The sequence below is a fragment of the Fusarium venenatum genome (genome assembly GCF_020744135.1).
Source record: "Fusarium venenatum strain MPI-CAGE-CH-0201 chromosome Unknown EDB82scaffold_1, whole genome shotgun sequence".
NCBI classification, from domain to species: Eukaryota; Fungi; Ascomycota; class Sordariomycetes; order Hypocreales; family Nectriaceae; genus Fusarium; species Fusarium venenatum.
In genome coordinates this window covers 11816639-11838670 of record NW_027072129.1, presented here as the reverse complement: position 1 = coordinate 11838670, position 22032 = coordinate 11816639, and the positions used below count along the sequence as shown (strand labels likewise).

Here is a 22032-nt window from a genome sequence, read left to right as displayed (position 1 = left end):
CCTCACATTCTTCCTGCACTTTTTCGTCCTTCAATGCACCACGCGCGATACACCAACCGAGCATCATGGCCATTTTTTATCATTAATCGCTCTTGTACGAGTTCATGAGGTTAATACCTTGGTACATGAAACTTATTGCCGCCTCTATTGACGGCACATCGTTTTTAAACTCATCCTGTACTAGACCACGCCGCGACTCCGGCTCTCTACCACCATTATTGAGAGATTGACTCGGAAGACTATCGTTAAACGTCTCCCGACAGTATTGCATGATTTTCGAGATGTGAAAGTCTGACGATGGTTATACGCGAAAATCCTTACCATCTGGAAGATTAAGAAGTCCTATTAGGGTCTTCCTCCACTTCTCGTATACTCACACGGCTAACATGCCTACAAATCGAAACAGTCCACCAGGAAGCCCGCCATCACCAGCCGATCATTCTCTCCATATCAATTCCATCACCAGCAGTCACGTAACAGGATCAAATGACCCACTAGAGCGGCACAATGAATGGAGCCATAATGCAATCACTAACAACAATGCCATAAATGGTATGAATAACCTCTAGCTGCCTCACAGGAGTTAACATGAAACTGACATGAAGCTCTAGTCAATTTCCCCTTGCACCGAGAAGAATTTATTGCCTGGGATGCAAAGAAGCCAGACTTGTATGCTCGACACCAGGCTGCACCTTCTATACCCATCACGGCACAGACCAGTAGCGACCATGACTACCGCGGTATTATCGACGATTTAACAGTTAAGATTCAACAGCTTAAGAGGGAACTCAAGCGATACAAGAAACCGGGTCCTGCTCAGCTTTATAAAGACGAGCTATTTGAGATAAGGGTTCATGGGCTATCCCAGAAGAAAAAGAGAGCACTCGAAGCCATACTGGAAGATTTTGCAACTAATGTTGACGGGTCTCCAAAGGGGTCATTATCGCAAAAAAGAGCAAGGGTATCGCCACACGACCGCAATTACACATACTCCGAATCTGGAGTTCATCGTAAACCTGCTCTTTCCTCTCGAGGTTCCAGCCTCCGGCCAACTGACTCCGCTTATGCCTCCATGTCGACTGGTGGGGAGTCTTCAAGGACCCCTCTTAACCACCACATCTTGACTTCAACTCAATCATCAAAGGGCGAGGTTGAGGATTATCTGCGAGATGTCCCGGACGGTCTGTACCCGCAACATGCAATCATGACAGACAGGGAACGGAAGAGTCTCGTTGTTCGTCGTCTCGAACAGCTCTTTACAGGCAGAGATTATGTTGCTGATACCTTGAAGACGCCACTTGTGCGGCCGGGTGGTAGCTTCATCATGGTGGGCGATGTAGCGGATGGACAGGTGACGGACCAATCACCTACCCACGAACTACCTACTGATAGACATGAGACTATCCGAGAAGCCAGAATCCTTCCTCCAGAACAGCAACTTCATACTCGGGGAAACGACAGTCATTTAAGTAACTCTGTCTCACCTTTTAATCCCTGCAAAGACAGCTTAAACACCGGAGCCAATGATGAAGATTCGGTCTCTGGTACTAAGTCGTTCCCCCCACTCCTGCTTCTGCCAAAACAACGAGCAACGCGACCCTTTGATCTGGACCCTGATCGTGCTCAGGTTCCGTATGAGAACATGAATTACATCCGCCATTTGGACCTAGTGCCGCCGCAGCTATTATCTGGACAGCAAGGTAGCCAGGGCGTCGACCTAGACGCTGAAGGCTGGGTGTCCTTGAACCTCTTGTACAACTTGGCGCAGCTGCACTTGATCAATGTGACACCAGACTTCGTTCGCTCGGCCGTATCCGAAAACAGTACCAGACTCCAGCTATCCACTGACGGGCATAAAATTATATGGCAAGGCGGATCTAAAAATACCAACTTCAGTAGCTACAGCTCTGACTACGACGCGCCAGAAACTCCTTTTGTCGGTAATATCGATAAGTCGGAAAAGAAAAGGGAGCGCCAGAAGATAAGCCGCTTTACAAACAATGAACCCCAACTCGGCGGCTTAGGTAACGATGCGCCTGCATTTGATCCCCAGGTTTGCGCTCGAGTCGAAAGTTTCCGGTACAAGCCATTGTTTGCTCTGCAAAATCATTTGGGGCATATTTCTCGGGGCGGGTCGGTTTCCTCTGGTATAGCTGCCGACAATGATAAATCTGGCAAGTCAAGGTTGGGCCTGGAAAATTTTGGAGGTTCGGCTGGCAGATGGCAACACCACGAAGGTGCTATCACATACTATAGCAACGCGCCTTTCTGCATCGATTTAGCAGGTGATTCAACCAATCTTTCACAAACTGCATGCACATCGTTAAACTCCAAAACTAAAGAGAATCCTCAGCAACCATCAGATTCCGCTCGATCTCCTCAACGAACAACATCCAGATCTTGCATCAGCTACACGCCGCTAGCGGATCAATACCAGCATCTGCGTCGGAGGATTTCGGGCAAAGATGGGAGTAATAATAATGGAGTTCAGGATCTGATCACCGATAGCAATCAGCCAAGCAGCTATATTGAACTGGATTCCGTTTGGAACGACGATCAGCAAGACATTGGGCAGCAGCTTTTGGAACCCTGCGGCCTTGGTGTTCTCCCTCATGATCATTTTAGAGTAGTGGTGGATACGAAGCGGCCGAAGCAAGACATTCCACAGTCCTCTAAGCCTGAATTTAGGAGGTCGAAAGAAAGCATAAAAGGGACAATTCATCCAAAGGTGGCTACACGGATTTCTGGCACTGTTTCTGGTGGTTCAGAAACAAAAGTAACCAAAGGATCATGCCCCATTGGGATTGAGTATCTCTCATGGCGCACAGAAAGATTGGTACCAGTTCCACTGCCATCCCCTGCCAGGTTCTTCCCACCGCTCAGCACCGATAGCTCAATGTCTGGCGAAGACAACGATCTGTCTACAGCTGCAGATGATCTTGGGCCATCAGAGAAGGATGCAAGCTGACCAGTAACTCGGATATGACTTTTCAGAGACCTGTGAGGAGATGATCGCCGACTTGAGGAATGATAAGCGGCTCACTGATTGGTGACACGATGTAAGACTTTTACCTTCAAGGCTGGATCTTAACCAGGTTGGCCTTAGTCCTACGGCGTTTCGAATTGTCACTTGATGCACGTCGGTTGTGATGAGCTGACCTCAATTCTTTAATAAAGTAAAGACAGAATTTTGCGAGCTTTATTTTCGCTTTCTGAGGCTATTTGTTCCGCTTCCGCTTGGTCTCGATATCGTCGACATGGACTAAGCCACGAGCCCTGTGATATCTGTCCTTGAATTTCAAACAAATTAAACATCACCTAGAGTCTCAAAATCACGATAATTGGGCACAAGTCAAGTCTGTAGAGGAATATAAAACCACTCATGACAGACGCGGTGGTTTTGAATACAATAAATATATGTTTTGAGGCAATAGAGAGATCGCTGGGTACATTGCTCCAGTTTGTTCATTACGCTTCTGATGCTTTGTCAGTCCCTAGTCGCCAATAGTGATACGGTGCCACCCCTTTCTTCCTCCGCGAGATGCCGACTGTAATGAGGTGAGTTTATATCAGTGCGAAGCTCCGCAACAATCCTTGTGAGCTACAAGAAGGCAGTTTAGATGGACTATCTCCGCTTCTAGTCGAGATCGCTCAGTATTCAGTGCCGAGTTCTTGGAATATTGCCCTCCATCAGAATCCAGTCCTGCTAGCTGGCTAATTTCGCGCTCCTCATTCATCATTATGGATGCTTGCTCACTTGATATAGGCCGATAAAATGTCTTTCTCTTCAAGCCGTACACAGATAGGTTTGGGCCGATTTGCCTCGTAGCTAACCTCTCGGTATAACAACGCAATCGAAGGCGGGTTGGTGCAGAAGCGAAATAGAAGGGCTTAGGCATTCAAAACAATGTAAATTTTGCAATTAACAATGAATAAGAACGGGTAAAGGGATTGGAATTAAGAAACAAGGACGTTGCAAAAAGAGGTGCTTTACAATGATCACAGCTTTGCTTCATAGAGACATCATATATAATATGAATTCAAAAAATAAAGTCTATGGGTCCATTTCTTCATTATGGGAGAGGGAGACAAGGGAAGAGACTAGTCAGTTTTTTTAGCAGTTAATTATGCTATGCTATTATCATACTGACTGGGTAAGGTATTTTAGTTACATCACTTGGTGTCAATATTGATCGGGTCCCAGGTCTAATGCTCTCTGCGTGGCCTGTCCCATCAGATGGCTAGGAGCTTCACCGACTGTGATTGGCTTCTTTAACAAATCATGAAAGCAAAGGATACATCATTTACAATACTCCGCAGTTTACGCATCCCGAGGCGCTGGGTAAGCATCTTGTCTGACTCATCAAATCACGAGGATCTCGCGTCTGGGCCGGTCATGAGCATTCCTGGGTTATCTGATCTATCCATATTATCAGATTCCTCAACCCCGTCAACACGCGAACCAGACTAAGGGACTAATCTCTGAACTTTGCCCCCAGCTCCGCCCCTCGTCCGTTAGGGGCCTATGCCAGCCATTGAACAACTCTCTCAGTACGAAGAAGAGGAATCTCTAGCCGATGGTCAAGGTTTGAAGTGCGGGTTAAACCATAGTGATTTAAGTAGAATGATCCAAATTCATGCCGTTTATTGACCTCGGCATCTGACTATAAGGCTATGGAACCCATATTGCGGCATTTCATCTCCTCGTATGAGGTAGGGTACATATAATATAACTTCTTAGGTTATAAATATTTTCAAGAAACAGTAAATAAATAGGCTTAGAAAAGGTAAATAAAAGGGTATATTACTAGTATTATATTAAAGTGCTATATAAGTAAAAGTTAAATAGATCTATTTATTATTATAATAAGTAATAGGGAATTTTAACCTCTTCTAGATAATTTTAATTAATATCTTATAGGGCAGGATATAGGAAACTTAGTAGAATTTAGCAGATATATTTTAAACTCAAGTGAATCATTCTAGCAGTAACTGTTTCTCTTCAAGTCGATACGTAGTTACTAGTAGTATTAATGCAGATAGTATAGTGTTGTTAGAAATATATTTCACTTTACTGCACTATGAGATCTCCCTAATTAACCAAGATAAAAGAACCAGAAAAACGTCTATCATTGGCCTTTGCAATGAAAACAAGAAGAAACTGGTCCCTTGGAACCCTAGCCAAGGCCGGGTACTTGTCGTCACGCTTATGCCGAATGAGTCTAGCCGTCCATACCCAATTATCTCCGTCCCAACTCGCGGGGGATGTTAGCTCACCATTAGCAAAGACGTCTAAGCTAATTGAAGTCTTAGTTGGGGTTGAGAGGTGACAGGTTCCCGTTACCTTGACCATGCGAACATCGAAGTCTGGACCATCCTCGATTGAAGCCGTTATCGAGGCTATCTCCAAAGTGGGTGCCATCATGGCTGGTGATGCAGGACTACGCTCAGGAATGAAAATCTCATCTGAAGGCAGCGATGGCGCCAAAGGTGGACTCTCCCGACGTTTCGATGCTGTCTCATAGGCAAAGGCGTAACTCATCAGATTAGAGTCATCATACGCCTTGCCGCAGAAATTAATACCGACCGGCATCTTCTCGTCTACGAGGTTTCCCATAGGCACAGTGATGCAAGGAATTCCGAGATGCTTGAGTGATCGGCCACCATTTGCATACTTGACTCCATCGCGTAGTGCATCAACCATTGATTCGTAGGATTCATCAGAATCAGCTAACGCAATGTCGCCATTGGTCGGAAACACTACAGCGTCAAACTTGTTCTCGGTCATCCAGTCCTCAAAATCCTGTTTTCGCATGGCCTCCAAAGCTTGCAGCGCATCCCGACATCCAGGGAGGTCGGCGAGGCTGCTGTTTCCCCGAGTCTTGACTGCAGCAACCATGTCTTCATAGCGAACCTGATTTTGGGACTCAGTGTGCTGGGATGGGTCATCCATAGGAGCAATATGAGGGTGGATCTTGTCAAGTTCAGCAAATGTGAAGTTTGGGATATTTTTATCGCCATTGCTGCGCAGGAAGTCGTCCCAACTTAAGGCAATCATCTCACAACGTTCCCGCGCCGCCCATTCCTGAGATAGATTGGGAACATTCATGCTCTGACCGGGAAAGTCTTGTCTCGTGTAGTTCTTGAAAACGGGGAAGTCAGTCTCGATGATAGTGGCGCCCAGCGCCTCAATGTCTGCGCGTGCTCTTTCCCAAAGCGCCTTGACGCCTGGAGAGCATGCGTTCTCAGGCTTTGCACCTGGGATCCCGATGAAGCATCGAGGGACAGCTAACCGCTTATTGCGAAGCGCATCTGGATCGGCGAGTGTGAGATAGTCGGTCGGTCGTATCTCGCTAACCCTCGGCAATGATACATATGGTTGTGCACGCCAGAAATCAGCGTCGCCAGCGGCATCATCATCAGTGGCAACCACGTTCAGTACGTGAAACAAATCCTCCATAGTCCTTGTGTGAGGAACAACCTGGTCGCAAGTCGGATACAAAGGCCATAATCCTCGTGGAGGAATAATACTGCGAGAAGGGGCGTAGGCGACTAGTGCGTTGTTGGATGCTGGCGAGCGACCTGAAGTGACAGATTCTCCAGCAAAACCAAAAGCGGCCAGGCTTGCTGCAGTAGACACACCACAGCCATAGGAGGAGCCAGAGGCATAAGCAGTGCACATATACTTCAGATTATATGGGCTCTCTGATCGTCCATATAAACCTCGCTGACAACCACCGTCAGCCATCGGTGGCATATTAGTCTTGCCAAGTACAACTGCGCCTGCTTTACGAAGCAACTCAACGATGGCAGCATCCGAGGTTGCTTCGAGCTTTGCAAAAGCAGGGGACGCAGCTGCAACTGTCATGCCCTTGACTTTGTAGCTGTCTTTGACCGTAAATGGAATGCCCTCCAGAGGTCGTGGCGGCTTTCCAGAGTTACGGTAATCGTCCGAGGCTTTGGCCTCCGCAAATACCTCCGGGTTGATTAAACATATCGAATTGAGGCATGGACCTCTGCAGTCAAACTTGCCGATTCGATGCAGATAAAGGGCAACAAGCTCGACACTTGTAATAACTCCATTGTCTAGCAATCCTTTGAGGTCGCTGATGCTGGCTTCGACCAGTGACAGGGTTGGTCTATTCGTCATGTTGAGCAAGTATCTAGAAGTAGAAAACGTATGGAGTTGGAATGTGAGGATAGTTGGAAATGACTGAAGGACATAAAAAATTGAGATGGAAAAGGTCAAGGTACTTATACACATACGGTTTTGTAATCTGCGAACTTCAACATGCTTTCCGATATTGAACTTACAGTCGCCTCGACTTACCCTCCGAAATTGTTCTTTCAGCGCTTCGACATTCCCTTGTGAAAAGTGGCGCAGAATTCATGTTCGGAAGTCATTAACCCTTAAAGGAAAGGTCATTGTGCATACTATGTGGGTTTGGCTGGGTCAATTGGCGAATCACGAGCAGTATTGTGTATTACCCCTCCATCACTCAGACAATATCACTTCTACTCAGACACGATAGATAAACAAGTGCTTACGAACTTTGAAAGGTGCCATTTCTTGTTACTTTCGGAGCCTAACTAATTGTCCATGCAGAGTAGGTATATTTCGTGTTGACCTCACCACAGCGGCCAATAATGGCAGGACTTGGAAAAGCCGCTTGTTGTTGGACATGCAAAATCAGGCATGTCAAATGCGACGCTACACCATCAGCATGTCTCCAGTGTACTAGTAGGCAGGTCCATTGTCACGGCTATGGTCCAATGCCATCATGGATGGACGGAGGCGAAAACGAAAAGGAACAGAAGCAACGAATTAAGCTTGCTGTAAAGAAGAACTTCAAAGAGAAAAAGAGTCTCCAGGCTCATCAACGCAGAGGCCATACTCGAGCCATACGGCGAGGACAGAACTTATCAAGAGCTGCTAAAGAGGTTATAGAAGTCAACAAAACTTCTCAACGTAAGTGGTGTGTCATGACAGCAATGAGGTCTTACTTAACTCTCCAGTAAATGTCCGCTCGGGATCTACAACATCGTCAGCATTGACTCCTCGATCCTTGTAAAGCCAGGTCCTCTCAGGACAATCATTCCCTAAGCCCCTTGAATACGGCGAAGCTGATCTTCTGATGCATTATCTGGATCATGTTTTTCCCTACCAATACCCATTTTTTGACAAAGGGAAATGGTCTCGAGGGTGGCTTCTCTGGCTTCTGAGTAAAAATGGGCCGCTCTGTCGAGCATCTCTAGGTCTTGCAGCGCTACATCAACGGTCGTTGCTGGGCGAGACAAATAACCATCACATTGAACTTGAGTTTCATACCAAAGCGGTTAGGCAGCTCCACGACTTTCTTTTGTCAATCGATATCAATGAACTTCGGCCAGATAATGAGATCCTGGTCGAGATAATCACTTGCGGTGTAACACTTATCAGTTTTGAGGTGAATATGAACACAGCCCATGGCAGATACACAAAAGCTCGTGTGATGGGTGCTGACGAACGGCAGGTCCTGCGAGGAAGTGCGACAGACTGGCAACCGCATTTATGTGCCATGGCTTCCATTGCAGTCAAGATACATGATCAGCTTCAGTCCCCCATCTTTGAAAGCAGAGCTACTGCTGTTATGGCCTTCCATATTCCTGTCCTACTTTGGATGGACTTACTGGCCTGTGTAGCGACTCGGGAGAAAGCCAAACTTCCGTACAATGAGTGGCTGGGACCAAGTTGCAACTTTCAGCTTGCACATATAATGGGCTGCCATAACTCAGTGATGAAGTCCATAGGGGACTTGGCTGCTTTAAGTCATTACAAGCTAAATTCTCTTCCTACAGACAGTTTTGATACTGAGGAATTTGAGAAGACAAGACAAAACATCGAAGATGAACTAGAGAATGCCATAGAATCAACACCAATGGCCTTGATAGAATTTCGAGGACTGTCGCCCTGTTTTCTGGCTACCCTAGCATCTAACCAAGCGAAATCATTGCAGCCATCCGTTCAAGATTGCGTCACTCGCATATTCGCCGCTGCAGCATTGGTCCAGCTGGATGCTGTGAGCGCTGAAGTCTCAAAGGATATCACTTCGACTCGAATGAGAAGAGCGGTGAGCCGAGTGATACTAGAGATCAAAATGGCAAACCAAATGGTGTCTCCTCGGCAGTTGAGCTGGCCTATTTGCGTTGCTGGTTGCATGGCTGATCAAGACCAGCAGCCATTCTTCGAAGCATTACTGGATGGCGTATTATCCAAAGGAACTGGCATGATAGGAAACTGCGTGATTGTTCGTGATATCTTGAGGACCTCTTGGAAGAATAAGGTTGGGAAGCCGAATGAACAGTGGGACTGTAGTAACACCATGCAGCAGATGGACATCTGTGCCCTTTTGATATGAGGATTAAAATGAGAAGCTACATAGGTCAAAATTTACTTCTTTATATCCTCTCCAATACACCGTACCTCACATCAACAGGCACTATTAATATTATCGTAAATAAATTTATTATATTGTAAATCATATTTCGCAACTCCTGAGCCCTAGCTATCACATGGAACCCTCAAGCCATAACAAGCTCCTCCGTACTGGTGGCGTGAAAATGACTTGTTTGTGGCTTTTTTGAAGAGTGAACTGGCCTAAGACTCTGTAAAGATCTCGACTGATATCCTGTACTTCTATCCTTCGACTCCAAATGAATGCCAGCACTCGCACTGGCACCACCATAGTTGGTGGTGAACATACGAGGGATCGCTATTCTGAGAAACGGTTTGATGGTAGCCATGGAACCGCCGATAATGCTGAGGTTCAATTCTAGAACGCACCACATGAGTGCCATCACGGTGTTGTCTGCGGTTGTCAGCTAATACAGAAATGTCAGGATTGTGGGTCGTCTTACAAGTTAAATCTGGGTCGTTAAGTAAAACACTGAGAGATTGTAACCTAATGATACTGACAATGCAAACCCTTGTTTTGTTAGATACAGTCCTGATAAGCGAAAATAACTGGGTAACTTACGATGCACCCATGGTCAAGAGAACGCCAACGCCGATCTTTTGCTTTTTGGGCAGCATCAATGTCTTGAGCCACGGGAGTGGAATCAAGACAGTCAAGATGTCTGCAAAAATTCCCAAACCGGCTTGCAAAAAGTAAAACACCGGTCTGTTAATACACTTGGCAGTTGCGATAACCTCTGGATCCCAAGAACCTCGGATGGGGTTACATGAGAATATGTTGACAAGAACAGAAGCTGTTGAGTATCCCATGATGAAAGCAAAGGCAGTCCAAATCAGGATTCGCGCTGATTTCATGGGAAATATCCGGAGGTAAAAGACCAGAATACTACCCTTGGCGAACCCGGTAGCTGCACAAAAGAAAATGGCCGCAAGTAGATTATTCAGGGAGAAATTAGGAAATAAGTCTGGTGAGAATGGAACGTTCCAAAGGTGTTTACCCATTCCATAATTGGTCACTGCGGTTGTCAGTAATGCAAAAGATGCTATTGACTTATAAACTTACTATTCAGTGTAAAGGCAACAAGTAATACGTTGCACACCTAAGCGAATGATTAGACTGATCACACTAAAGTCATGAGAGTCAAACTGTACCCAAGAAAGAATCATAAGATCTGTTCCGTATTAGCAAGTGGACTTCATATGTACAAGGCAACTCACAGTCATCGAAAGAGAGCTTGCATACGATGCATGTTCTTGTGTAGACTCGAATGATCATGCATAATGTTGCCAGTGGGAAAAAGACAGCCGTGATGACTACCAGGGGGGCAGACTCAGCGGTCTGGTCGACATCACGGACCATTCCTGAAGGTGGATCCATAGGATATAGAACCCCATTGTCGACGGACATGGCTTTGGTGTGCTCAAGTGTATCTGATACTTGCCGACGCGAAACAGAATGAAACACAAATGTCAAACGGGCCTAAGACAGTAGTGAAGAATAGTGCCGAACTATTGATGGTTTTTAAAGAATGGTCAAGAGTCTCTAGATATAAGAACTAATGTTTGACCTAAGCTTGATCTACTTCTTCTGTTTCCAGTGCTGACTAGTGCTCGCACGAACTCAATCAAGTTGCTGATCAACAGAGTGCCTTCCCAAAGTTCTTGTGCGCTTGGACATTCGAAGATCTTTTGTGCCCAGCCAAGAAGCGACCTTGGCCATGTCGTGCGGCGGGATCGATCACTTGATTCAGTCGATATACTTCCGCTAGGCATGGCGTTATTGTGCCAGGTGTTTGCAGGGGTGCAAACCACGTTTTCTGTAATTAATATCTGCCGCTTTGACATTTTGACGTTTTTGCCTGGCATGTCAGATTTCTTGCGCCGCTGCCGAAGATACCGAGATGGAACCAGGGGAGGACGTCAGGGGAGTCATGTTCATGCAAGGTAGTGCGACATATTTTGCGATCAACAATGTGTCCATTCTTTCGAAACGAAACAAAATCCCGAGTCGTCCTTATGTACACAAAGTCATTAACTAGACGCTTGATCTGTCTCCGCCGATCGGATTTAATTGATGCCTCTTGTATATTCAGTCTGTCTGCAATCTGCATTGACTGGAATGGTTTTCTTCGACACGACCAAGGCCATTTTGATTACCCAAACAAGACAAGCTTATAACTAAAGACTGCCGAAGCAGAAGGTTGACGACGTGGTTAGCTCCGTAGATCCAAATATTAGAGAGCGTAAACCCATATAAATCCTCTCAGGTAATTAATATCTCTGAACTCTGGGGCGAAATGAACTTATCTAACCAATAGCTGGCAGATAACGTCAACTTTTCCGAGACTTTACCTCGGGAGATTGACATAACACAAGACCGGAATATTTCCGGATCGGCATTTGAGTGTCTGTTTCTGCACGTGCAAAGACAATTTGATCCTTACATTTTAGGAACTATACTCCGAATCGTAGACCGTGCGCTATGCCAAGCGGATTTGTTCCCGCTATATCGTCCATGTTTGGTTCCTGGGCCCTGAGCTAATACTATTTGTCTCTAGTTGATGTCCATCGATGAGTGGCTAATTAAAATAAAAACGGAACTCTTGTCTCTGACCGCACATCACAACTCAAATGAAAGCCTGCGAATTGACCCACCTCTTGGGAGTGGTTATCTCCTACCATCTCTAGTTAATAAGCCGATGCAACTATTTCTCGTGCTTATCCAGGTCCGCACATGGACGTCAAAACTCTCGGTCAAATTGCAGCAAACTTGAGTAAAACTCCCGCGGAACCCATCCAACTCTAAAGAACCCTTGACCCGGTTCCTTGCGTCTACTTTGTTCCGCACCGGTCACCATGTTCACCAATACTGCCATCAGTCTGTTGTCATTGACAGCTCTATGGCTAGACCCTGCAAACGCCGTAGAGAAATCAGACACAGGATGCGAAGTACTCAAGCTTACATTCCCTGACAACACCTTTTCTCCCGAACATGCAGTCTACGAATATGAGTCCCAGAACTTCTGGTCCAACAACGAAATACTCAATCCGGCTTGCGTCTTTCGTCCAACATGTCCCACCCAAGTGGCTGAAGCCGTGAAGCTCATGAGCCTCGGTCTTACATCATTCGCTGTTCGTGGAGGTGGACATATGGCCATCACTGGCGCAAACAACATCGACGATGGTCCCCTCTTTGTCATGTCAAATTTGACGACTCTCGAATTGAGCAAAGACAAAGATACTGTTTGGGTAGGACCTGGCCTGGATTGGGGTCATGTTTACCGTTATCTGGGTCAACACCAGCTTGCGGTAGCTGGAGGTCGCCTTTCACCAGTTGGTGTGCCTGGTCTACTGCTGGCGGGAGGTATCAACTTCCATGGCAACCAGCGTGGATGGGCGGCTGACAATGTACTGGAATACGAGCTTGTGCTCGCCGACAGTAAAGTTATCTCGGTCACAGCGGACTCTTATCCCGATCTCTTCTGGGCCCTCAAGGGTGGTTCAAACAACTTTGGTATCGTGACAAAGTTCAGGCTCGCCACTCTTCCATCAGATCAAATCTACGCTGGCGTATACAGCGTGACTGACATCCCTGGATTTCTGAAGGTATGTAGCACTATAAAGAAATGTATGTCATTCAACTAACAACACCTCAGGCCGTCGCCAATTTCTCCGCCTTCAACACCGATCCTCTCGCACACATTGTCCCTCAAGTCATTGCTGTTGACGAAGAAACAACCATTGGCGGCGCAATTCTGTTCTATGATAGCGACTCTGACCCTGAGCCTGAATGTTTCAGACCATTCTTTGACCTTCCTGCCATTGCCAACACATTTGAGAAGAAGACGCTCGCCCAGTTCTCGGATGAGACGGGTGAGTTAGTCACACCAAAGATCAACGACCAGTTCATTGCTGGTACCACCACGGGCAAGACATACGAGGAAATTCTACAGGGAGTGCAAATCGTCAATGACGTCTTCCTTGGAGCTTTACCCGAATTGTACAAGGTTCTTCCCGTCGAGGACCGCAAGCTTATCTCAGTCGACTGGCAGCCCATCGGCTCTCTGTGGGAAAGGGCGTCCAAGAAATACAACCCTGGAGGTAACGCCTTGGGAATTGACACGGAGACCAAGGGAACGTACATTGCCTGGGCCGAGGTGGTGGAATGGAGCGGCGATGAGCACAATGATGCGATCTTTAAGTGGATCGAGGACACCACATGGGCTATCAGTAATGCTACTCAGAAGGCAGGCCTATATGATGCTTTCAACTACATGGGAGATGCTGCTGGCTTCCAGAATATCTATGATGGCTATGGCGAGGAGAACAAGCAGCGTCTGCTAGAGATCTCTCGCAAGTATGATCCTCTGCGAGTCTTTCAAAAATACTGGCCGGGCGGTTTCAAGATTGGATCCTAGGCATAACTTCTATATTTTGTTTCATACCGAGAGAGTAGATAAGCATAACCTCAATTATCTCACTTGCAAGGGGATCTTTTGGCACAGTTATAATAACATCTAATAATGGATTTCAATATTAGAACGCGACTCCATCACCATACCGAACTCCTGTCTACCCAAACTAGACTAACTAAACCTCGCCATCGTCTATCATCTATACAACAGGTGCGTAATGGATTACACATTAATGCGATGTCGCCATACAAGCTGTTCCTCGCGAGCACTGTATGTCGAAGCGCCCAGGATAGACCTCATTTGATGAACACTCGTGAACATAATCTGCCTGGCGATGAAAAACCGAATTCCCTCTGTACAAGGTGGGCTAGTCAAGCTTCCCTCATAAGTCCAGAATTCGTCAAAGTACTGTACACTCTCAAGAAGCAATCTGTGATTGAGTGTTGTCTCCTCTGTTGTTTCAGTTTCGTTGAAACCAATCATTGCGGGAAGCTGAGACAAAAAGCTGTTCTCTTTGTTTCCTGGGTCTAGTCGGATAGCGAGCACGGCGCGCTCTTTGCCTTGTTCGTTGACGTGAACGAGATGAAGCTCCGCCCTTGATCGATGCCTTTCAACAGTGTGATCAGCAGGAGCGTGAATGTGCCAGCCCTTGAGATAGACAGTTTCATTGTCAAAGCTAAAAGAAGGATTCTGGGTCCATATGCCGTCGTCATTCTGCACAGTAAAAGCCGGACCATAACCCCAATTGAAGAAGTTTCCTGTGATCTCATTGGGATAATTCCATTCTTTGATCAAGTGCTCAAGAGACAGGCCTTGCTTGAGAGCTATGGGGATGGGCGATTGCTGAGTTCCTGTCTGGCAAAGATGGTAATCTACAAAAGACAATGTCAGCAAAGTGTTGTGATGGTAATAGAGCGGTTGTTCGTACCAGGGTTGATTCGTCCCCAATTGTAGGATGCTTCGTAAGCCCAATCCTTACTGCCAGGTTCGGCTCGAGGATCAATGTGTCGCTTCTTGTTCTTGAGAGAGTAGTGGTTGTTATGCTCTGCGCAGGACAAGACGCTGGTGACGTGAGCAGCCACGGCGAGGAATTGAGAGATACGCATGGTAAGACTTGTTTGTGGTAGAGTAGACAAAGAATGAGATTGTGTGGTAAGACTTCAGAGTTGAGATGGGTGACAACGTCTTTTTCATGTAATTTAATATTTGATTAGGATAACCATCAATGCTGTTTAAATAGTCTAGCGTCAAGCGTATGTCACCGCCAAGACAAGCTATTGCGAGGCGCAGGTTCTTGTCACGACTCCAGCCTCATATACATTAACTAATCTGGAATAGCTTCGGATGTTATGGAAGGCAAATGCTTGCAGAATTGCTTGATTCCACATTCATCGTCAAGTAAGGATATATTACTGCCCAGTTTTATAGCTTGTAGAAGTTGGAACGTGGAAGTAAGGCAGCGTCGCATGGTGACGCAGACAGAGGCTGAGCCCCCGAAATACCCATGGGGTAGTGCGCTAAAAATTTAGACTTATACTTTAGTGACTTTTAGCGTTGTTATGCTTGGAATGTTGACCGGCAGATGAAGCTTGTTACTAGGTTTAAAATGAAGGGGAGATTAAAGAGAAGGGATAATAAAAGAAGATTGGACAAAGTGTTATCATCTCTCAAGTTGAAACGCTAGTATCATAGCCAAGCAATTAAGTCTAACTTTATCGTATATATCGACTAGCAATCTATTCACTTACTGACCTCGTTTACTACCCAGCTGATAGGAGCAGATGTTGTGATTGAGTCTGAATCCTCGATCAAATTGACCTTATAGCTCAGTAAGTTCAATTTTTGCCGAACAATCCGATAGACACAAAAATGTTTCGTATTTTTTGTACATGTATAATCTCGTGGCCACCGCTTTCCAGAGACGTCAATCAGATCAGCATGCTTTTGTACCATATGTGGAAATATCAAGAAAGAAATAGGCCTATCATAAATAATCGTCTTCGATTATTTGTGATATTTACAATCTTGGCATTACGCAAAGCCACACTCCACGTCACGAGCGAGGGCATAGGACGAAATAACACTTACCCTGTAACTGCCGAGAGATCGGCAGTGTGTCTTTTGCACGATGACAATTAGCAAATTCGGCGCTGTGATTATCCGAGCCTCTAGTCACTTGTGAGCATGCCTGGTTGATCGAAACCGGTTCATTTACCAATCGCTTCTTTACTTAAGACGGAGAACAGAAAAATTGAAAACCCGCAAAAGCCTCTTTAATATACCCTATGATTGGAAAATGGCTGCTGACGATACTAGCTATCCCCAACTGTACTCAAACAACCTTCTGTGTAGCTTCGTTTGCCCCATGAGTAATATTGCCTAACTTTCTCTGTGTGCGCCATTCCTCCGCATAACGAACACCAAACCCATGGTCAAAGACAACACGAATCTCTTCTAATGTCATACCAGCAGCCTCAGGGTAACAGAAAAATACGAAAACAAAACCAATAAACGACAATGCAGCGTAAAAGCCAAAGGTTCCTGATGGGGAAATCCCGCGCATCATCGACAAGAACGTAGACGACACGATGATATTAGGGCCCCAGTTGCAGATGTTAATCATCATGGTACCTATAGCACGGACCTCCATGGGGAGGAATTCGTTGGCTTGCCAAGGCACACATCCCAGGCCAGCAGCATAGCTGGCAACAAAAAGGATCATAGAGACAAGTACCACAATAGCAGGCCAGCCAACTGAGTCGTTGGTGAGTTGCAGGGTCTGCTGATCAATGGGTATCTTGGTAAATACTCCGGCTGCTAGTAGGAGAAAGACAGACATTCCCCACATAGTCCAGAGCAAGAGTCTGCGACGTCCAACTCTGTCAATAAGGAAGACAGAAGCGAATGTGAAAATCCAGTTTGTGGCCGTTACAATAGTCCCAACAGCAATAGGATTATTGAAACCGACAATCTGGAAGAGAGTACTCGAATAGTACATCATAGTATTGAAGCCACAGAGTTGTTGAGTGGCCATCAGACCGCATGCGACAATGGCGGCTCTGCGATTGGCAGGGACAGTTATGAGACTCTTGAGAGATTGGCGGACTGAGATCTCTTCGTTCAGAGCCTTCGCCTGTGCGACACCATATTGGATGTCGGCCATCATCTGAGCGACTTGGGTTTCGTTGGCAGTGGGATACATACGTTGCAGGACATGAAGACACTCCTCCGGTCTATTATGGAAGCACAGCTGCCGAGGTGACTCAGGACACCAAAACAGAAGAACTCCAAGGAGAATAGACGGAAGTGCTCCTAGTCCCACCATGTATCGCCAGCCATGATTGACTTTATAGAAGGCTGCATCAAAAGCATAGGCGAGGAGGGAGCCAGTTGCTAGGAAAACCATATCGATCGAGATCATTCGGCCGCGGTACTTGGCAGGAGCGATTTCTGCAATGTAGAGAGGAATAACCTAACTTGCGTATTAGCAACAATAAAACTGTCTGGGCTGACATGACATACCATAGAGGCTGAGCCAACTCCCAGGCCGACAAGAACTCGGCCAACACACATCTGGATCAGCGAGTATGAAGAAGCTTGCACAACAGCGCCGATTGTGAAGAGCACCGAGGCAAACCAGATAGCAGGCTTTCGTCCATACTTGTCTGCTGTGACTCCAGCTATGATGGCTCCAACAAAAGCTCCAGCAGCACAAAGAGCAGTAATAAGCTCTTTCTCACTAGGGCTCATGAACCGACCGTCAAGGTCATCTCCAAGAACAACGAGCACGCCAGAGATGACACCAGTGTCGTAGCCAAACAGCATTCCACCAATTGCTGTTGCAACAACGCATAAGTTGAGGAAGAGGCCAGGAGCAGAGTCCTCAATGAGGTTCTGCTCTCCTTTGACATGACTCTCAACGTGGCTAACATGGGTGTGAGACGGCTCTAAGACTTCGGTGTTTTTTGCCATTTTGAACGGAGAGGGTAATATGTGGTGAATGACCTGTAATGAAGAATGATAGGTGAGCAAGTCAACCTGGACATCTTTGGCCTTTTATGCTAGAATTTGTCAAAACTTGGTCTGGCAATAGCGAGGAATCAGAACTTTGGCGCCAAGGATAACGTTACCCCAAACCAGTGCTCATGCTCGTTCTAGTTAGACGTGCACTTGGATGAATCTTGGTCAAATCTCGATTCTGGGGAAGTGGAGAAGATTCTTTCCCCCATGGGGTTGAATGAAACAACTCCGATTAGCGTGATGGAAACCAATACCAATCCTATGGTTGAGGGAATTTTGAGAACATTTAGAAAGTGTATCCGTTGTTGAAGTAGTTGCTGTATTGGGGAACAAAGCCATGACTCGTATTCAGTGCTTGAATCGTTGGTACAGACTGGGCAAGTCTATCCTTACCAATGGTTAGTCTGCCCACAAGATCCGACCCGCTTTTAAGTGGAGGAAAGATTATCCTCAGAATCGCAAGTAAATCCTTACTCTAGGCAATTCTTTCCGCCCTAAACATATCGCGTGAATCTCACCATACCTTGACTGACGATAGAAAGCCACATGCAAAAGCTAGGGAAGATATTAACATCCACCAAAAGGATAGCTATGTGGGGAGATGATGGAGAATAATCTGGGGATCTCACGCGAGCGCGGATGAGATGAGTTGGGACAAACGGGGTATAAATGTAAGCTCAGTGCCTGCTGGTTCTTCTCTACCTCAACCTCTTATCCCTACAATATCGGTACTTCCTAGTCATCATGGCACCTCAGAAGCTTAAGATTGCTGCTGCTGGCCTCGGCCGCATGGGTAAACGACATGCGATCAACTTCCTTGAGCGAGCACCCCGCGCGGAGCTCGTGGCCGCCTTCACCCCCGACCCTACCGAAATGGCCTGGGCCAAGGTAAACCTCGAACCTCATGGGGTTAAGCTCTACGATAATTATCTGAGCATGATCGAACAAGAAGGTCTCCAGGCTGTTGTCATTGGTACTGCTACCTCTGTCCATGCCGAGGAGGCTATCCAGGCCATGCAAAAGGACCTTCACGTTCTGTGTGAGAAGCCTCTATCTACAAGCATTGACGTGGTAAGTACAATTGATTTTGGTATTTATTTTACCTGACTGACCATTCAGTGTCGCCAAGTCGTAGCCGAAGCCAAGAAACGACCCCACCTGAAGGTCATGTGTGGCTTTTCCCGCCGATTCGACGAGTCCTATCGCGATGCCTTCAGCAAGACCCAACAGGGTGCCATCGGCCGACCTACAATTATCCGCAGTCAGACTTGCGATAAGCACGACCCCTCAGGCTTTTTCGTTGAATATGCTGCTTGGTCAGGTGGTGTTTTTGTTGATATGTCTGTGCATGATATCGACCTGACCCTCTGGTTCTTCGGCGATGAAGTTACTCCCAAAAGCGTTTCAGCTCACGGTGTCCGTGCCGTCCAGCCTGACTTGGCCAAATACAATGACTATGATAACGCTGTTGGAATCGTCGAGTTTTGGGGTGGTAAAATTGCTTACTACTACTGCTCCCGAATGATGGCTCATGGTCAAGAAGATACCACAGAGGTCATTGGAACAGAAGGAAAATTGACTGTCAACGGAAACCCCCAGTCCAACCTTGTCAACTACTATAACTCCAATGGCATCACCCGTGAGGTGCCCGCGCACTATTACGGACGTTTCGAAATGGCCTTTGTCCAAGAGTCGATTGAGTTCACGGAAGCCTGCCTCGACAATAAGCCTCTACCTCTCAAGCTAACAAATGCTGTGAAAGCTGTTGAGATTGGTGCTGCCCTACAGGAAGCTCTTGTGACCGGAAAGCAAATCAGGTTTGACGAGATTGGACGTCGCGTTGAGGAGGCTAAGCTGTAATATTGGATAGATTTGGGAAATATCAATGAACTGGCGTCAGCCTTTATTGAACTAGCTGTCCTCGTTCGTGTCTTGTATCCATTGTTTCTGTAATGAGAAGCTCAGTGAATCCGTTTGCCAACCAGTCCTTTGTTGTATATGTCGCAAAAGGTCAAGAACCATATCTTGGTCCAGCTTCTCAGTAAAAACACTGCCCCCTATAAATTGTTAGAAGAAAGACTCTTTCTTTTGATTCCACGACAGATGCTACATACAGACTGATAATGAATGCCTGGCTGTGAATAGAGCATTTTCTGCCTTTGCGTGAGAGTGTGCCAAAGCTACTATATGAAGCAAATGGTTTCGAATCGTTCGCTTTGAGTAAGTTAGATACTATTCAAAATTTAGTTCAATCGATGCCTAACCTCAACCTTCTTGCTCTCACGAATCTGCTGAAAGACTGAGTCTGTAGCAACAGGTGAAGACATGGCGAGAACAATCTTGGCAATATGGTAGTATTGCAAGCCAACGGCTAACGTTGGTCAGTATGTAACAGATTGTCTACAGTGCGACCTACCGTGGAAGGGTGACAGTACCCAAATCTCAGGTAATAATCTCCCTTCATCCTTATTTCGGCCCTTTTCTAGAATTGGATTAAAAGAGGCTGGTTTGGAATCAAACCAGCCGTCAACCTCCAGTCGAATACTCTCCAAGTTTTCGTTGGAAAATGACGAATCTGATGGATAGATGGAAGCAAGAGATCGGGCAAGAAGGAAGACCATTTTACTTGCGTAGGCTGGATCATCGTTTCGTCGAAATATATCAGATTGGAGGTATTTCTCGAGGTTTGATCTCAAAGGTCGAAGTCGCGTTAATGAGACATAGATGTCTTGTCGAAGACAGAGCCACGCCGCGGCCTCGCCGAGACCACCGTTGAAGTCGAACTCTGACATTGAGTTGACAATCCTGGATGTACCTGTTAGGTGCATTTCCATATCTTCCGCTAAAGCCCTGTTTAGTAATCCTAAGGAAGCTATGACGAAGCTTGACGCTTACCTTCCATCTCCTCATATTGCCGCAGTATAGCAATAGCGGCAAGCGTTTCCTCATCGATCCGTCCATTCAATTTGTCGACAGCTTCAATCAAGACATTTAGACAAGAATTGTAGTATTCTAATGCCTCAGTAGAAGTATCTGGCTGGTCTCGATTCAAATGACGCGAAGAAAACGCGAAGACGGCGTAACGTAGCACAGGGAAATACAAGGACCGTCGCGGAACTTCCAACTCGAAGTGGCGATTTATGTCGGTCGCATCAGCCCATAAAGCCATGTTTTCGGTAAAATTCTTGATCAGCACGGCCTCGCGTGTTGTAAATGGTATTGCAGGGCGAAAACCGGTCGAGCCTGGGGAAGAGCCGAGCTCAGAGCTGCTGCGAAGATTTTGAGACGTCTGTAAATTCCTAGTATAGTTTATTAAATCATGATGGCTAGTTTGTGACGAAGAAGATAAGTTTTGAGATGTGTTTGAGGCCGGTGATATGTGAGCGAGCGCAGACATCTGCTGGTCTCGGTCCGTGAGGTCGGGACTAAGTGGCAAATCTTCATTTAGCAAAAGGCTGGAAATGTTAGCATATTGTAACCGTAAGGCCAGCGTGCTCACTCTTGGTCTTGGTCCTTATAGTTCTGTGATATTTGATCGGTTTCGTCAACGTATTCCACTTAAGCTGTCAGCTTCGTGTCAAACAGCTTTCAATGCATCTTACATGATTTCCTTGGTCGAACCCAGACTTGATTAGAAGAGAATGAATATCCAGCTGATTGGTCAAGGCCAGTCCGGAACCGGACTTGCAGAGCGCGTTCGCAGTCAATACCTGCTTCTACACATGCCTGGCACGATAAACCTTCCTTGTTACCTTGAATTAATTAGATTAAAACTTAGACTCTGAATCGGAAACTCACATCTTACGTGACGTACTACTGTGTTCAGCAATTCGCCTTAGCATGGCCTGAGATAGAGCACATACCTCTACATGCAGTACTATCGAGATCAGCCGTAGTCCGAAATATTATGGAATATACCTACCATCCGACTGCCACACGGGTATTCTTCTTTTTAATACGTCGCTCTGTTTCCATTGTTGTTTGTTGTACATATCTAGGAAAAGAGAGGGGCTTGGCTAAGGAAGCGAAAGTCTGGGCAAATATAGGAATAGTCTAGTCGTGTCACGTGGAGGAAATCAATGACTAACAATAATCAATGTCCCAGAAGAACGATCGAGGTTACACATCTAAAGAAATAATGTC

The 22032-nt window shown here is 46.2% G+C and overlaps 10 protein-coding genes across 10 annotated transcripts; 4 read left to right on the top strand and 6 right to left on the bottom strand.

Annotated features, from left to right (window-relative positions):
* Positions 1 to 386: 386 nt before the first annotated feature.
* On the top strand, positions 387 to 2968 carry EDB82DRAFT_522636 (frequency clock protein; the record flags this gene model as incomplete). Its single annotated transcript, XM_025731820.2, has 2 exons — positions 387 to 552; positions 612 to 2968. The coding sequence occupies 2 exons, from the start codon at positions 387 to 389 to the stop codon at positions 2966 to 2968; spliced, it is 2523 nt and encodes an 840-aa protein (XP_025587244.2).
* Positions 2969 to 3472: 504 nt separating this feature from the next.
* On the bottom strand, positions 3473 to 3951 carry EDB82DRAFT_494069 (uncharacterized protein). Its single transcript, XM_065608467.1, has one exon. The coding sequence runs from the start codon at positions 3897 to 3899 to the stop codon at positions 3570 to 3572; it is 330 nt and encodes a 109-aa protein (XP_065466136.1). The 5' UTR covers positions 3900 to 3951; the 3' UTR covers positions 3473 to 3569.
* Positions 3952 to 5021: 1070 nt separating this feature from the next.
* EDB82DRAFT_494067 (amidase signature domain-containing protein) lies at positions 5022 to 7340 on the bottom strand. Its single transcript, XM_025731931.2, has one exon. The coding sequence runs from the start codon at positions 7262 to 7264 to the stop codon at positions 5093 to 5095; it is 2172 nt and encodes a 723-aa protein (XP_025587245.2). The 5' UTR covers positions 7265 to 7340; the 3' UTR covers positions 5022 to 5092.
* Positions 7341 to 7647: 307 nt separating this feature from the next.
* EDB82DRAFT_421573 (fungal-specific transcription factor domain-containing protein) lies at positions 7648 to 9398 on the top strand (the record flags this gene model as incomplete). Its single annotated transcript, XM_065607601.1, has 4 exons — positions 7648 to 8015; positions 8075 to 8447; positions 8580 to 8952; positions 9010 to 9398. 4 exons carry the CDS (start codon positions 7648 to 7650, stop codon positions 9396 to 9398), a joined length of 1503 nt encoding a protein of 500 aa, XP_065466135.1.
* A 163-nt stretch (positions 9399 to 9561) lies between these two features.
* On the bottom strand, positions 9562 to 10862 carry EDB82DRAFT_553191 (uncharacterized protein; the record flags this gene model as incomplete). The annotated part of the gene is made up of 6 exons (XM_065609603.1): positions 9562 to 9752; positions 9898 to 9965; positions 10017 to 10470; positions 10518 to 10554; positions 10607 to 10626; positions 10673 to 10862. 6 exons carry the CDS (start codon positions 10860 to 10862, stop codon positions 9562 to 9564), a joined length of 960 nt encoding a protein of 319 aa, XP_065466134.1.
* A 1130-nt stretch (positions 10863 to 11992) lies between these two features.
* Positions 11993 to 13998, top strand: EDB82DRAFT_439107 (uncharacterized protein). The gene is made up of 2 exons (XM_025732265.2): positions 11993 to 13060; positions 13111 to 13998. The coding sequence occupies exons 1-2, from the start codon at positions 12311 to 12313 to the stop codon at positions 13870 to 13872; spliced, it is 1512 nt and encodes a 503-aa protein (XP_025587248.1). The 5' UTR covers positions 11993 to 12310; the 3' UTR covers positions 13873 to 13998.
* Positions 13999 to 14016: 18 nt separating this feature from the next.
* EDB82DRAFT_565821 (alpha carbonic anhydrase) lies at positions 14017 to 15058 on the bottom strand. Its single transcript, XM_025732376.2, has 2 exons — positions 14798 to 15058; positions 14017 to 14741 (listed from the first exon to the last, which is right to left on the bottom strand). The coding sequence occupies exons 1-2, from the start codon at positions 14973 to 14975 to the stop codon at positions 14092 to 14094; spliced, it is 828 nt and encodes a 275-aa protein (XP_025587249.1). The 5' UTR covers positions 14976 to 15058; the 3' UTR covers positions 14017 to 14091.
* Positions 15059 to 16093: 1035 nt separating this feature from the next.
* On the bottom strand, positions 16094 to 18168 carry EDB82DRAFT_494057 (general substrate transporter). The gene is made up of 2 exons (XM_065608466.1): positions 17392 to 18168; positions 16094 to 17341 (listed from the first exon to the last, which is right to left on the bottom strand). The coding sequence occupies exons 1-2, from the start codon at positions 17839 to 17841 to the stop codon at positions 16202 to 16204; spliced, it is 1590 nt and encodes a 529-aa protein (XP_065466133.1). The 5' UTR covers positions 17842 to 18168; the 3' UTR covers positions 16094 to 16201.
* A 226-nt stretch (positions 18169 to 18394) lies between these two features.
* On the top strand, positions 18395 to 19955 carry EDB82DRAFT_119202 (uncharacterized protein). Its single transcript, XM_025732598.2, has 2 exons — positions 18395 to 18960; positions 19009 to 19955. Exons 1-2 carry the CDS (start codon positions 18634 to 18636, stop codon positions 19747 to 19749), a joined length of 1068 nt encoding a protein of 355 aa, XP_025587251.1. The 5' UTR covers positions 18395 to 18633; the 3' UTR covers positions 19750 to 19955.
* Positions 19801 to 21286, bottom strand: EDB82DRAFT_424434 (uncharacterized protein; the record flags this gene model as incomplete). The annotated part of the gene is made up of 5 exons (XM_065607638.1): positions 19801 to 19946; positions 20004 to 20103; positions 20154 to 20260; positions 20306 to 20731; positions 20785 to 21286. 5 exons carry the CDS (start codon positions 21284 to 21286, stop codon positions 19801 to 19803), a joined length of 1281 nt encoding a protein of 426 aa, XP_065466132.1.
* Between the last annotated feature and the right edge of the window lie 746 nt (positions 21287 to 22032).